This window comes from Oryx dammah, unplaced genomic scaffold, assembly GCF_014754425.2.
Source record: "Oryx dammah isolate SB20612 unplaced genomic scaffold, SCBI_Odam_1.1 HiC_scaffold_28, whole genome shotgun sequence".
NCBI lineage: Eukaryota > Metazoa > Chordata > Mammalia > Artiodactyla > Bovidae > Oryx > Oryx dammah.
In genome coordinates, this window is record NW_024070212.1 from 102,605,559 (window position 1) to 102,620,806 (window position 15,248).

The 15,248-nt window shown below is 56.2% G+C and overlaps 1 protein-coding gene across 1 annotated transcript in view; it reads right to left on the reverse strand.

The window, feature by feature from the left end:
• Positions 1-6,569: 6,569 nt before the first annotated feature.
• Positions 6,570-15,248, reverse strand: part of FOXO6 (forkhead box O6) — a 20,785-nt gene continuing 12,106 nt past the window's right edge. The window contains exon 2 of the mRNA XM_040231520.1: positions 6,570-8,773. Coding sequence (XP_040087454.1) covers positions 7,496-8,773 — 1,278 coding nt within the window. The 3' untranslated portion in view covers positions 6,570-7,495. The remainder of the gene's footprint in view (positions 8,774-15,248) is intronic.

Below are 15,248 nucleotides of genomic sequence, written 5' to 3' on the forward strand. Positions count from 1 at the left end.
CTTAGGTTTACGATGTGCATGAAATTGATCGCCAGTTGGCGCGGCCCCCGCGCGCTCAGTGCCAGCCCAGCGCTGGCAGGAGGCTGCCCCCCCCCCCCCCCGCTTTCAAGGAGCATCAAAGCCGCCTGCCAAGGCCCCTCGTGAGGGTCCTTCTCCACTAACAAGTGCTGAGTGGAGGGGGGAGCTGTGCCCGAAGACCTTTCCACAGCACACATAACCCAGCCCCACAGTAGTTAAATAGCTCCATGTTTTATGCCAATTCCTGCCTCTTCTGCTTCCTCTCTAACGAGCTGATGCTTTCAAAGGCCCCACTAATTGGTGTTTGCACCTCACACACCACGACACTTTGATAGTCACTTAGGACATGGGTCCATCCATCACACCCTTGGTACAGAGGGTGGCTCACCTCCCTACAGCAAGGTGCCCAGCCTCGGTGCTCCTGCTCCTGTGCACACACGGGAGAGGGCCCACGTGCCTTATGTTATATGTGGAGGACATGTCTGCACATATATGTGCACGTGGGTATAAAAACTCCTTCGGAATATCTCGTGTGTATCTTCTTGCTTGTATGTCAGTGCACGTGTATGGGTGAACACTACCATCTGTGCATGTGGCAGTATGCACTGTGCGCCTGTACATTTCCTTGGGCGTGTTTGTGTACCCACGTGATAGAGCTTGTATGTGTTTATGCATGCACTCGTATGCTTTGCATGTTTGTGTGTGGATATCTGCTTGCAGGCAGGCTGGTACGTGCGAATTTTTGCAAGTTGACTAGCAAGGTACAAGTTCATGTACCCATGGGTGCATGGGTTTGCATGCCTAGTGCAGGAGAGGGGAGACACGTGCGTCTGTGTGCATGGAGGGATGAGGGAATCTCTGGCTGGGCGATCTACATGGCATGCATGTACTTGGGCATATGCTGTGTGAAGGAAAGGTGTAATACAATAGTCAAGGGCCCACAGGCTTTGGGTTCAAGACCCGGCTCTGCCACTTTCTAGCTGTGTGACTTTGCGATGACCACTGAACCTCTCTAATCACCAGTCCGCTCATCTATAAAATGGGGATGATGAAAACATCTATCTCATATTGCTGTTCTGAGAATCAAATGAGATAATACACGTAGAGGGCTAGTCCGATATTTCTCTCACTGCTGGGAACACCCACAGTGTATAGACATACACACAACCCCGTCTGGCCTCAACACGGAGTTGACTGCCCAGGAGAGACCCTGGGCACTTGGGGAGAGAAATGGCCAGGCCCAGACCACACAGTAACAGCTACAACCTCTGAGATCTTCGTCACATCCAAAGTGATTTCACACTTTTATTACCTACCTTTGAATAGGTGGGCAACTGAGGTGCAGAAGTAGGTGGGAGTTGGTGGCAGAGCAGGAACTTGCTGTCAGAAGACAGCCTACAGCCGAGCTGCGGGAAGCTGGGGCGTCCCTCATTTCCAAGGGAGAGGGGGCGGCTTCAGAAGGATGGAGTAACGCACACATCCATGCATCCTGTGCACCAACACACGACTCAGAGCAAAGGGGTTTCCTTACCTGTCCCGGCCTGGGGTGCCTGCCTCAGGGGAGCATCCCTGCTGGGGAGTCAGGCTGAGTACTGCCACCCCCAAGGTGCCCAGCCATGTCCCTTCTGTAAACCCAGCTCTAGTTGTGTTTGATCCGTGTCATATTCTCACCGAGACACTGAGGCACAGAGAGGGGAAGAAGCTTGCTCAAGGACATGGGATAGAAAAGAGCAGAAGCCCCCAGCAGGCAGGCTGGGATTCTCATCTCTTGCTCTCCTCCTTCACCACACGGCCTTCACTGGCACCGACCAGGCTGGTGAATCAGGGGTCAGGGCAAAGTCCTCCCCATGGGCAGGTCATAGGGCCTTCAAACCCACCCAGAGGTCAGCCCCTGGGTCACAGTGTCCCCATTTTGGGAAACATCCCCTCTAGATCTGGGCTCCTGCAACCACTATGTATTATTTTTTTCCCCCTCATATTTTGCAGAGTGATTTTTTTATGCTACTTTTTAGTAAAATTTTAGAAACATGAAAACTTAAAAAAAAAAAAAATCACAACCAGTAGCAGCAGCAGCCCTGTTCCCTTGCCAGTCAACATTGCCTCTGTCATTAACACTGCCTTCCCCCAGAGCCATCACCATCTCCAGCATCAGTCTGACTGTGCCCCCACCACCAACTCCCACCCCTTAAACTGTGGTTACCCCCAGCCCTTCATTAGTGTCTCGGACTTGGCCCCCAAACCAAGCAGAAATGGTCTTCTGCCACCCTTTGGATTTCATTTCTCCTCCCACCCTCGGGGCTTATTCCAGGATCATCTGACCTGAAGCCCTTCCCAGACCTGTAACCCCCCCTGCTCCCCTGAGCCCCTGGCTTCGCCTGTCCTGCAGAAACTTCGGGCTGGGCTTTGGCCCTGAAGGCCTCACTGGGGGCTGGCAGCCAACAAGGGAGCCAGGAGGGGCAGGAGGGCCAAGAGGCCCCCTCCCCAGGCCTGGCGCCCCACCCACCCAGCCGGCGGCCTGTCTGCCTTCCTGAGCTCATTAACTGCAGGTCACCGTTCAGCAGGAAAGACAAGGCGTGGGTTCTGCGGGCGTTCATTAGCCGTGAGAGGAACAGTGTGTGTGAAATTAGCAGTCACCTGAGGACCTCGATAATTTCATAATTAGGAGGCCTAATGGCTCCAGCTCTGGATGCCAAATGACTTAACCCCTTGCCTGCTGGGCGCCTAACCCCCAGTCCAAGGATGCAGTCCCCTCCCCCTGTGCCTCAATCCTGTTCATTTCTGCCACCACAGTGCCCAGCACCAGAGTTGGCACAAAGGGGCTGTGAGAGCAAAGTTGATGGAGCAAATGAATGAATGAATGAAGAAGTGTCTGAATGGGAAAAGAGCTTCAGCCCCCACTGCAGGTGATCAGGGGAGGAATGACTCTCCATCTGTAGGCACAGATGTGTGGTTGTGTGTGTGACTGTGTGTTTGTGTGCACGCATGCACGCACTTGTGGGCATAAGAGCACACACTCATGTGGATCTGTGCTGTCAGCTTCTAAGAACCTTGTGTGTGTCTGGGTGCACACTCACATCTATGATACTCATTCTGCTGCCTCCTGTGCTCTGCAGGTGCTCTGCGATGAGGCCCCACGTGCCTCCTTGAAGCCAGCCTCCCTTGGCACCACCTAAATACTGGTGACTCCATAATTTCTATATGGGGCATTTGGTAGGAAAAGCAGGCCTTGGGAGCTTAACTTGAACCTGCATTTGCATAGCCAGTACACCATTTTTATTTAGACTGAATGTTCATTTGAGGGGCTGGTGTTAATAAAGACAGGGGGCTAAAGCCATATCGTTTAGTATGGGGAGCTATCCTGACAGCCTCCAAAAACCCCCAGCCTCTCTCAGCCTGCTTTTCTTCCTCCCAACCTTTCCGTGGCCCTGAAGAGGTGGGGGCTGAGGTGGAAGGCAGGTCACACTGGGGTCCAAAGGCTGGATCAGGCTCTGCCTAATCTGGGAACCACAGATTCTGAGGCTCTGGTGACCCTGCCTCCCTCCGCAAATGGTGGAGTGGTGGTTGGAGAAGAGGTGAGTGTGGTGAAAGAGGAGGGGAATGAGAAGAGGGAGAGGAAGAGGTGTGGGGAGAGCAAGAAAGGGATGGGAGAACAGAAGGGGAAGAGGGCGGAAAGGATGGGAAGTCCCAAGGAGGTGAGAGAGAAGAGAGGAGAGAGAAGAGAGGAGGGGAGGGGCGAGGAGAAGAGGCAAGGAGGCTGAGAGCATTATCAGCACTTAAAAAGCGAGCAGCTCAGTTCTTCTTTGGCACAAATAATGGCTTTTTATGAATAAATCATGTGTCAGACGCCTCCCAGGGAGTGGGCACGGAGGGGGGCGCGTCTGCTGGGCTCCGAGGCTGGCAGGGACAGGCCAGTTGCAGACCACCGGCTACAGGGGTACTGCCCGCTTTCTCCTCATGGGGCCCAGCAGGACAGAGCTGTCTCTGGAATTACCACTGGCCTGAGCCAGGAGGAGATCAGCCCTTCCTCTGAGGTGGTCCCGCTGCTCCCTGCGCAGGAGTCCAGCCTATCCCAGGGCTGGGAGTGTCCCTCTGCTCTGCTCCCCTCCCACTGCAGAGCCGCCCAGAAGACGCTCCTGGCAGGGGGACACCAGCTCTCATCCACCCGGAGAGACGGGGTGCGCCAAGACAGGAAGACACACCCAGAGAGGGAGGCGGGCAGCGCACACAACTCACACAGGCATGGTCTCTACCACCCGGGGCGCACATGTGGGCACGCTCGGAGATGGAAACACTGTCATTCCTACCACACACACACACACATGCATGCGCACACACATACAAATCCTCAGACGTGTGCACACTCAGACAGGGAGACCCCAACCATCACTCAGCCCACCCCCTCTCCCAGCACACTTACACTTACACACACACACACACATGGGCCCACACAGACAGATGCATATGGTGCTTCATGGACACACACAGACCTGCACACGCACAGCAGCCGCCCACACTCCATCAGCCTAGGGTGGGGGCAGTTTTGCAACCCATATGGAGCTCAGACCCAGCTGCGCTGTCCCTGAGTCTGGGTGTGGGGTGGGACTGGGGCATCAGTCCCTGGAGAGAGCTCATCTCTGTGGTCCCCACCCAGCAAGGATGGCACCTACCACACCCCACAGGGAGGTCCTGCCTCCTTGAACCGAGACCAGAACCAGTACAGGCTCTTCTGGCTCTGATCCCCTTTACTCTCTGCTCACAGCCACCTCCACAGTCAGCGGGGGCTACAGGACAGCCTGGGCAGCTCTGCCCCTTGCCAGGAGTTTGACCTCGGGGAATAATTCCAATTTCATATGCCCCTGAAAACAAATCTAAGATAGGTGCTACTGCCCCATCTTCCAGACCTAGAAATTGAGGCTCCAAGAGTAAGTGCATTGGGCATTTCTTTCAAAGACCACACCCTTTCACAAACTCTAGGAGCCCACAGTGTCCTGGTCTTCCTTCTCTCCCTGTGCCAAGGTGTTCTGAGGTGTTCACCTGAGCAGACTGGGGTGGCCTGCTTCTCCCACTCTGCACTATCCCCCAGGCCACTCCCAGCACCTCCGTGACAACCTCCATGCTCTTGCTTCTCTGACCTCCCTGTCCAGCCCACACCTTCCTGGGCTTCTGACCTCATTATCCAGCTGGACATCACTGGGTCACCATGTGGCCCAGTGCCAGGGAATGCCATTCACACAATGGCATATGTTCCCAAACATCCCCCCCAAAATCTCAAGGGGTCCTATAGGGCACACTGAAAAGTCAGCCCATGAGGCTGAGCACAGTCTTCCCCAGGACTCTTCCTGTGTCAGAGTTCTCAGGGGAAGAGCCCTGTCTGCCCAAGTGCCCAACCAGAATCAGGCATCATTTGATCCTCATTCCTTATGTCCAACCTACAAGCAAGTCTCAATGACTCTAGAGCCAAAATATATGTGTGAAATTATCCTTTCCCCTCCAGCCCCACCGCCCTCGCCTGTCCCCCCTGGTGAGTCACCACCAGCACCTCTGGCCTGGCCATAGGCTCTCTCCCATTGTTGCCCCTTCTGATCCACTTGCCTCTCCATCACTGGTCATCTTTCTGTCTCTGAGCTCTGGCCACGCTAAATTGCTTTTTGTTCTGGAACCCAAATGATTTCTTGACTCTGGATCTCTGATCAAGCCATTCCCTCTGAATTCTTTCCTTTCCCAGTGACTACTCACCCTTTAAGGCTTGGCTGAGACAGCGCCCCCTCCAGGCACCTTCCCCGAGTCCTCAAGCCCAAGATGTGTGCAGCTGTGTCATTCGATTCTCCGTTCATTACACCTCTGATCTAAAATTGCCCAGTAACTCAGCTCTGTCCCCCTCAAACCTCTAAGTTCCTTCAGAGCAGAGACTGTGCCTCTGCTGGTCTCTATGGCAGCCCCAGTGATTGGTATAAGACCTGGCACATAGCAGGTGCTCACTAAATCTTCCATGGACGAATGGATGGGTGAGTGGGCACAGGACCTGTGCTGCCACTTTATATCTCTCTTCTCATTTACTGCTCACGAGGTGTGCCAGCCAGGAAAGCAAGGTTACGGAGGTTGAAAACTTGCCCAAGGTCACACGACTGGAAAACAGAGGATAAATTCAAACAGAAGTCTGTGTGTCTTCCCGCTCCAACCCTGTTTTCTCATCTGTACAATGGGAATAAAAATGACACCTAATCCAGGATCTGACACAGACATCCTCTCAGTTAATATCTGTGCCTTCTCTTCCAACTCTGGCTTTTGGGGGACAGAATATCCCCAGACCAGAAACTTCCTGCAAGGCATATGTTCATAGAAACAGGTGGAGAGTCCACCCAGGCACATCTCCAGCATCCAGAACTCAGTAGGCGCTTAACCAATGTGTGTTGAGCAGACAGGCGTCTGTGAATGCTGACACAGACGCAGACACAAAGTCACAGTGGGCTCAGGCACAGGGACCCCGGCCTCCGCGATCCTTGCCAATTATCTGCCTCTGCCGCCGCTCTCCTACTAGCCCAAGGCGCGGGAAATATTTAAAACAATTTTATTCATGAAAATATGCTGTACAATGCACTCTACACGGCCTCGACACGGCACACACGCACACGCACACGCTGACTGCACGGCCACGGTACACTGCCTACGATATGCGCCGGGGACACCGCGCCCACAGCCCGCCCCGACCGGACACTTATAAATATGGGAGAGAGGAGCCAGGACTGGCACGGAGAAAGGGGTGGTGGGTTGGGGGGTGGATCCAGAGCTGAGGCTAGCTGGAGAGGCTGAAACCAGTACTGGGGGAAGGGCAGGGGTGGAAGGGGAGAGGGACTTCGACCCGGAGGGGAGAAACAAAGGCAGGCGAGGATGGGTGGGAAGGGCTGAACCTTGGGGTTGGAGGTCGGAGGGTGGTTCAGGACTTGAAGGACAGCTCAAGGTGAACAGCCGATAGGTAGGTGTGGGTGTGTTTTCAGGAGAGGTGTTCCTGGCTTGGGGTGGGTGACGCAAAAACCAGTGGGAAAGTGTCAATAGGGAATCAGCCCCGACTTTGGGTGGGCGATTAGTCACCCGAGAGCCCTCCCAATGATACTGAGGATTCGGAGACGCCCCCCTGTCGCATCTCCCAGTCTGCTTCCCAGACCAGCGCGTCCCACCTCGTTCCTCCCCATTCCCACCCAGCCGGGAACCCAGCATCCACCCCGCAGGCTTTCCGTCTTTGGGAGGAGGCAGAGCGGGCCTCTGGGGGTTGGGCAGGACTGGCAGGGCGCTCCAGCGCCTCCCTACCACTTCCCTCAGCGGCCAGCTTCTGCGGGCTGTCTCTAGCTGGGTTGGGGCTGCCTCCTGGATCCCCCCCGTGGAGCAGAAATGGGAGTGGGGACCCGGGGATCAGGATGGGAAGACAGAGGCCCCTGGCGGGGTGCGGGGCAGGGCACCTGGGGCGCGCAGCAGGCGGCCCTCAGCCTGGCACCCAGCTCTGGTTGGGGGGCGGGGCTCCGGCCAGGCCGGGCGGCGGCGGCGGCAGGGCCGAGTCGAAGTTGAAGTCCATTTCGTCGCTGTCCATGAAGTCGTTGAGGATGATGGACTCGACGTCGCACTCGAGGCTCCCGCTGAACATGTCGAGGTCCAGGTCGGCCGGGAAGCGGTCGGGCGCGGCACCCAGCGGCCCGGCGGCGGCGGCCGCGTACGGCCCGGGCAGCGCGTCTAGCAGGAGGCCGCCGGGGGGGCCCCCGAAGACGGCCGCGTGTCCCGGCGGCGCCAGACCCGTCGCGCCCGCCTCGCCGGGCAGCGTCATAAGGCTGATGGGGTGGGCTAAGGCACTGCGCGAGGGCGCCGGCGGCGCGTACGGGGCCACCCCTTTGCCAGGGTAGGTGCCGGCAGCGCCCGCCAGGGCCAGCTCCCCGGGTGCACCAAGCACGGGGCCGGGCCTGGGCGCGGGTGGCGGCGGCGGCAAGAGCGCGGGCAGCGCCCCGGGGCGGTAGGGCGCGGCGGCCGGCGGGAAGCTGGCCTGCTTGTTCTCCTGGATGGTTTGCATGGGCAGGCGGCGCAGAGCGCCCAGCGCCGTCTGCCCGAAGCCCCCGCCCCCGCCGTAGGCACCGCCCTTGCAGCCGCCGAAGTAGGCGGGCGTCCCGGCGCGAGCCCGCGGCCCGTAGGCGTCCTGTGAGCCGTCCAGCAGCCCCTCGGGCAGCCCTGCACTGCCGCCGCCGCCGCCGCCGCCGTGCAGGCCCAGCGGGCCCCCCAGCTCAGCCAGGCGGGGCAGCTCCCCCGGGCAGCGTGCACCCAGCGCGGGCGATAGCGCGCTCGCTGGGCTCGGGTACATAAGCGGCGACGACGGCGCCAGGGCCTCCAGGGCCTCATCGTCTTCCAGTTCAGCTGCCTCCCCGAGCAGGGGTCTCCCACTGCCGCGGAAGTCGGCCCACGCCTCATAGTCGTCGCTGGCGTGCGAGGCTGGGCTCGTGGCCCACTTGGCCGCGGCAGGCATGGGCCCTGGGGCTGGCGCGCCCGGGGGGCTGTCGTCTGGGCTTCGCTCGGGTGCCTGTAGCTGCTTCTTTTTGCTCGCCTTGCCCTTGATGCGCAGGAATTTGGCCCCGTTGTCCATGGACACGGCCCTGCGCCGCGGGGTCTTGCCCGTCTTTCCGCCCTCGGGGTTCAGCATCCACCAGGAGCTCTTGCCTGTGCCCTCGTTCTGCACGCGGATGAACCGGGTGTGCAGAGACAGGTTGTGCCGGATGGAGTTCTGTAGCCAGAGACAAGGACAGGGGTGGGGGAGTGGCAGTGAGGGCATGAGTGATGGGAAGGGGAGTGGGAGGAAATCGAGGAGAGGGGGAGAGAAGGCGAGAAGAAACGCCAAAAAGCAGAAGGGGAGGAAAGAGGGAAGATGAAAGGGAAGAGCGGGGAAGAAGGGGGAACAGGTGTAAGTACCAGGTAGGACAAACTCAGAATATCCACCCCCCACCCCAGAACCGCCCTACCCTCCCTGCTCCCGCCGGCACAGGCGCTGTCTGTAGGATGGAGCCGGGGCTTTGGGTCTAGTCTTGCCAGGGAGGCTACTCTTGAGGAGCCGCCTGCAGCAGGGGAGCAAGACCCCCCACCCCAACTCAGCCAAGCTCCGCCCGGGGCTAGCCAGGCTGCTAGGGGCCCCCAACAGATTATGTAAGGGTTCATGCCGCTGCGGCTCATTTGTCCGCCCCCTCCCCAACCCCACCAGCCTGGCGTGGCGCCAGGAGCCCGAAAACCCAGGGCTCCAGAAATCAATCTCGCGGTGACTGATTAAGCCCTGTTTAGAACTAATTGCTCTTTCGTGTGTGGGGAGAATAAATTACCTGCTTTAATTTCGTGTCTTTAAAATGCAACTGCAGGTAGAGAAGACTGTTAACCCTTTGCTGGGAGGGTCTGGCCAGGATAAGCAGAATCGGCTGGGGGTCCCCAAAGTGGGCAGAAGCCCACATTTTCTCCCAACTTCTCGGAGCTTCTGCGAACTCCACAGAGGCCTGCGATCCCAGTAAGCCCCTCAAAGCACATCCATCAGCCGTGGAGACCTCAAACCCCACAGCTGCTCAGTACCCACCTTCAGGTCAGCCCAGTTCCTTTCCCTCTCCACCCACCTCATGCAAAGTAGCTTTGCCCTCAACCCCCTTCCTGGTGGAAACTGCACAAAATCCCCACAAAGCAGGTGACATCATGCCCATTTACAGACAAGAAGACTGAGGCTCAGAGAGATGAAGTGGCTTGCCTGAGGCCACAAAGCTCTCCTGCTGTCTCTGGTCCTTCCTCAGGCTTCACCTTAGCCACACACACACAAATCCTCTTGTAAATTTCTGTTGGGCTCCATATCACTGCTTGCTTTTGCCAGACCTGGGCTGGGGATAGAGGGAGGCAGGGGAGTCCACAGCTCCACTGACCTGGCTCCTCACAGAGAACGTGGAGGACTAGAACTTCGGCAAAGCCCACCCCGCCCCACCTCTGGGGCCTCCCTGCTGGTGGCCTGGACTTCCTGGCTCTGGCACTGTTGTGGAAATAGCAGGGGTTTGGGTATCTGAAGGGCTGGGCAGGATGCCTGGCTCTTTTCAGCCACCTAGCTATGTGACCATGGCTGTTGACTCAATCTCTAGGAGCGCGTGCCTCAGTGAGCTGCTCTGAAAAAAATGGGCAAGGTACAGGAACCGCCTTGGAAGGCTGTTAGATCATTACCTGAGATAATGTGAGTGCTAAGTGTTTGGTGTTCATAAATGTTGGTTAAATCCCTTACTCTGGCCAGAAGACCTCACTTCTTAGATCACTCCACAGACTTACTCCTTCTCTACAATCCTTAATATCAGGCCCTGAGTGTACCTGCGCTGGGCACAAACAACCCTGGGGAGCCGGCATTACCCCATCTCCTGTACCAGGGAATGGAGGCCCAGAGGCATGATGTAACTTGCCCACGGTCCCACAGGCAGCAATGCCAGGTACCACTCCAGGTCTGCCCAGCATACGGACCTGCTCTCATCCCCCCAGCCCCAGAACCTCTGATCCTGAGGGCTCTCCCTGCTGCCTCCTTCCCACCTGATTGCAGAAGGAGGGGTCCTCTTTGCTGAGGTGCCCCTCACCCCCAGCACCAGGCACGTGCCTGACTTCTTCAGGACCCCAGGTTCCTTATCTCTGGCACTTTCTGGTCTTGGGAGACAACAGCTGGGGCCCCAAGGCACCTCCCAGCATTGCCCTGCCTGGCTCCTCCTGGGGCCCTGAGAGGAGGGGAGACGGACCTCCAGGGAGTGGTGCTCCCTGGAGTAGAAACCCCCTTTCCCGCTCCCGCCCCTGCACCTGGCTCCCCAGCCCCTCCCCCACACCTGTGTTCAGGGGCCTCTGAGGCCTCAGTTCTCAACCCCTGTGGGACTAACTGCCTAGCCAGAGGCTCCACCTCGCAGCCCCTCCAGCTGGAGGTCAGTCAAGCCACACCTCTTTATCCAAGTCACTATGTGCCAGCCCGGTTCTGAGGGCTAGAGGGTGGGAGGAGAAGGAAGGATGTCACCAAGTAGGGCACCTCCTGAGTACCTGCCGGGTCAGCCCTGGTATTGGGAGTATTTTATCTCATTCTCAGTACTTTATGATCGTTCTGTCAGTGTTCATACAACTCAGGGACTGTGAGCCCTATCTCAAGATGTTCTAGGGAAATGGCAACCCACTCCAATATTCTTGCCTGGAGAATCCCATGGACAGAGGAGCCTGGCAGGCTACAGTCCATGGGGTCACAAAGAGTCGGACACGACTGGACGAGTAAACCACCAACCGTGTCAAGGTGAGGTGACTGAGAGAGATTATGTAAGTTGTCAAGATCATACAGTTTTAAGTGCCAGAGCCAGGCACTGATTTCAGGTTAGACTCACTCTGAGTCTAAAGGACCTCACATTCCACCATGGGAGAGAGAACAAGTCAGAGAATTTCCAAAGAATCTTAGGAAACCAGTCCTCCATTTCTTCTCAAACTTTCCATGATGTAATCAACCCTAGAAGCTGGTAGCATGGGAAGCCGGGGGCATGTTAAAAGGTCAAAATTCTCTAAGAGTCTTGCATTTCCTTTTTAGAATTCAAGGGAATCTTGGCTTGTACTCCATGAGACTTCCAAAATTTTCTGAATATCAATAAAAATGTTTTAGATCACCATCAAGAACACAAGTTCCAGGCATATGAAGGTCTCTATCCTTCCCCACTCTGTTCCTTGCCCAGCCAGGTACCCCTAAGCCCCAGCCTGAAACCACAGCTGGTTGGACCCAGAGAGAAAAAAGGACTTGCCCTGCGTCACCCAGGACCTGGTGGCAGAGCTGGGATTTGAGCCCAGGCCTCCTGACCTGCAGCTTGGGGCGCCTCCCTGTCCTCCAGCAAGCCTGCCCTGGGGCCACTCCCTCTTCCTCTTTGGGCCAGTTTCCCTCCCCAGAAATTGATGAGATGGGCCACTGCACTCTAGGCACCTTCGCAGTTGACAACGAAAAGTTCTCGGAATTGTTCAGTCCAGGGGTTTTCAAACTTTTTTAAGTAGTGGAACTCTTTTAGTAAATGGAATCTAACGTAAAACATGAGTGTTCCACACTCAAGCCACTGGGGCTGGGGTGGGGGTAACCTGGAACCTTTTCTGCTCAGCACCCTCCCTTGGCACTTTCACAAAAAATGGCCCTTGGCAAGGAATTCTGTAGGCCACCTGGATGGGGTTGAAGCTTAGTAAGGTGCCATTCTTTGCCCAAGATCACCCAGGGAAGTGGCTCAGAGCTAGGTGAAGACTTAGGCCTTGGTCTGCTGAGCAGGGCTCTTCACCAGGTGTGCACCAGGCTGTGCCCCAGGCTGTGCCCCAGGAGGCCAGGCCAGGCCCTGCAGCTCATTCTGGGTCCTCAGGGCCCAGCCACCTGGTACCCATCAGAGCTCCCAGCCAAGATCCTGTAGCAAGCACTGATCACATCTCACCCACAAGGCCTCCTGGGAGGCCAGAGGCCATGGAGGAGATGAGGGAGGGAGGGCAAGGAGACGCCTCTGCCAGGTAGCAGTAACCAGGGTTCCCTCTCAGAGTTACCTAGCAACCCACCACCACAGCCAAGGCCCCGGCATGCCCAGGCTCCCCTGGTGCCCAAGCTGGGCTTCTGGGGCCTCACACCTCCATGCGGGCCTGGCGCAGTTTCCAGGATGGGACCTCCCTGACTTGGTGCCTCAGAGAGACCACTGGGGGTGGAGGCAGAGAGAAGGGACTGGGGGTTACATCCCAGCACCGCCTACTGTCCCACAGAACCTAGGTGAGAGGCCAGCCTCCGGGGCCTCAGTCAGCAGGGCGAGGAGGCTGGTACAGGACAAAGAGCAGGGCTCTGGTATTGGATCCAGATTCCAGTCTTGGCTCTGACACCCACAAACAATCGAGCCGCACGCTTTGAACCTCCACTTCCTCAAACAGGCTACCTGCCTCCACCCTTGCTTCCCTCTAGCCCTCCACCAGGCAGCAGCTGGAGGGATGCTATAAATAACCTGGATCATGGTCCAGTCCTGCCCAGAACACTCGGATGCCCCCATCTCACTCAGAGTAAAGAATAAAGGCCTTTCCATAGCCCACAAGCCCCTCTGTGACCTCCTAGGGTCCTCTCCTGACACTGTCCTGCATGATCCCTCCCATTCTTCAAACCTTCCGGGAACCTGCCAGGTACCGTCCCACCTTTTGCCCAGATACCCACGTCCGTCTCTCAGCTCCGTCAAGTCTCTGTTCAGATGTCACCTATGCAATGAGACCTATCCTGCCCGCTCTTAACAGATGTTCCTCTGCCTTGCCATTTCTTGGCTCCCTAACCCTGCTCTGAGTTTTTCTAAAACAATTAGCGCTTTCTAAAGTACCGTATAAAAAATTAAAAAATAAAAAAAAAAAAGTACCATATAATTTCTTTATATTATGTTCATTAATTTGTTATCTGGCTTCCCTTATATTAGAATCTAAGTTCCATGAAGCATTTCTGTCCCTTTCTTTTTCTTACCAGACCCCATGTGTTTGGTATATGCCAGGCATTTCATAAATGTTTGTTGAGTGAATGAATGAGAGACAGCAAAGGAGGGTAACATAGTCTTGCAGGGAGAATTCATGAGATTGGCAGAGTGGCTTGCACAGAATAGGGGCTGCTCCAAACTGAGAGAACACAGGACAGAATGGGAGGCAAGCAGGGGGTAGAGAAAGGCAGGAGCATCCTGGGCCACAGAAGGAAGCACAGAGAGGAGGAAGGGCTTCGGTGAGAAGGAAAGTAGGGCTCCCAGTGTGAACAAGGCAGCTGCCCACCCTGGCCCCCTACCCTGCTCGCTCCTGCTGCCCGAACAGATTTGGGTAACCCAGGGCTTGCTGCGGCCAAGGTCTCTCGCAGCCTGGACCATCTGAGCCAGAAGATGCTTCAGGAGCCCCCAGGGGAACAGAATAACCTCGTCCTTGCTGATGGTGTCTCCCCCGTGGACAGGGTCTGAGCTGTTTGGTGGCGGCAGCTCATCCATCCAACGGGACACCCTCATCTATTCCCAGGACACCCTTCGCCCACGAGCAGTAATGCATTCATCTGACAACACAACCCCATTTATCCAGCACACCAGTCCCATTTATCCAGCAAGTACAACCTCATTTGCTAACAGCACTCCATTCACCTGACGGGTCCCCTCATTTATCCAGCAGGACACCCTCATTTATCCTCCAAGTCGGAGGCTCTCCTTCCTCCTGTGGTGTGGCTGTGTTCTCTGATGGTGCAACCCGCCTGATCCAGCAGGACGTCATCTCTCCCACAAGTACACTTCATCCCCTGATAGTACAACCTCATTTATCTAATAATGCAGCCTCACCTTGCCTCCAAGTACCACCTCATTCCTTGACAGTACAACCTCGTTTATCTTCCAGCTCAACCTCATTTCTCCTCCCAGCACAGCTTCATTCCCTGATAGCTCAACCTCATCCAATCTTACTTTTCCAGCCAGAGCCTAGGAGATCTCAGGGCTAGGGAGTGGGGGGAAAAGAGGAGGGGTTTGGAGCAAGAAGAAGGGTCTCACCATTTGCTCTCCCCAGCCTATGGAGGGCTGCCTGGCACTATGATTGTATCCAATCTTCCCAGGCCCCTGGACTTTGAGTTCTAGGTTGCATGGTCCAGCCAGTGCTCCACCATTGCTTCCCCCCTCCTGTTTGGTCCCCTTGATGGCTAAAGAGAACCCACAGGATGGACTTTTTTTTCTTCCAGCTCTCCAGAAAGGAAAAATCTCCACCTAATTCGATTTGTAGCATTTGCTGGTTTCTGTGGTATGGATATTCCCATCGTAGCCAATTTTAAGCTGGCAGCATGATGTCACTGAGCGCAGAACTGGGAAGAAGTTCTCCCTGATCAGCTCTCACGAGCCAGTGCAAGCCCACTCTCACACACCACTGGCACACACTCACATACCAAGGCGGGAGAAGGGCACCACTTACCACGTGCCAGATGTAAGCTAGGTTCTTTAGACATGTTTCTTCTGTGAATTCTAAAAACCATCCAAACTGTGGGTTCAGTTCAGTTCAGTCGCTCAGTTGTGTCCAACTCTTTGCAACCCCATGAATTGCAGCACGCCAGGCCTCCCTGTCCATCACCAACTCCCGGAGTTCACTCAAACTCACATCCATCGAGTCGGTGATGCCATCCAGCAGGACGTCATCTCTCCTACAAGTACACTTCATCCCCTGATAGTACAACCTCATTTATCTAATAA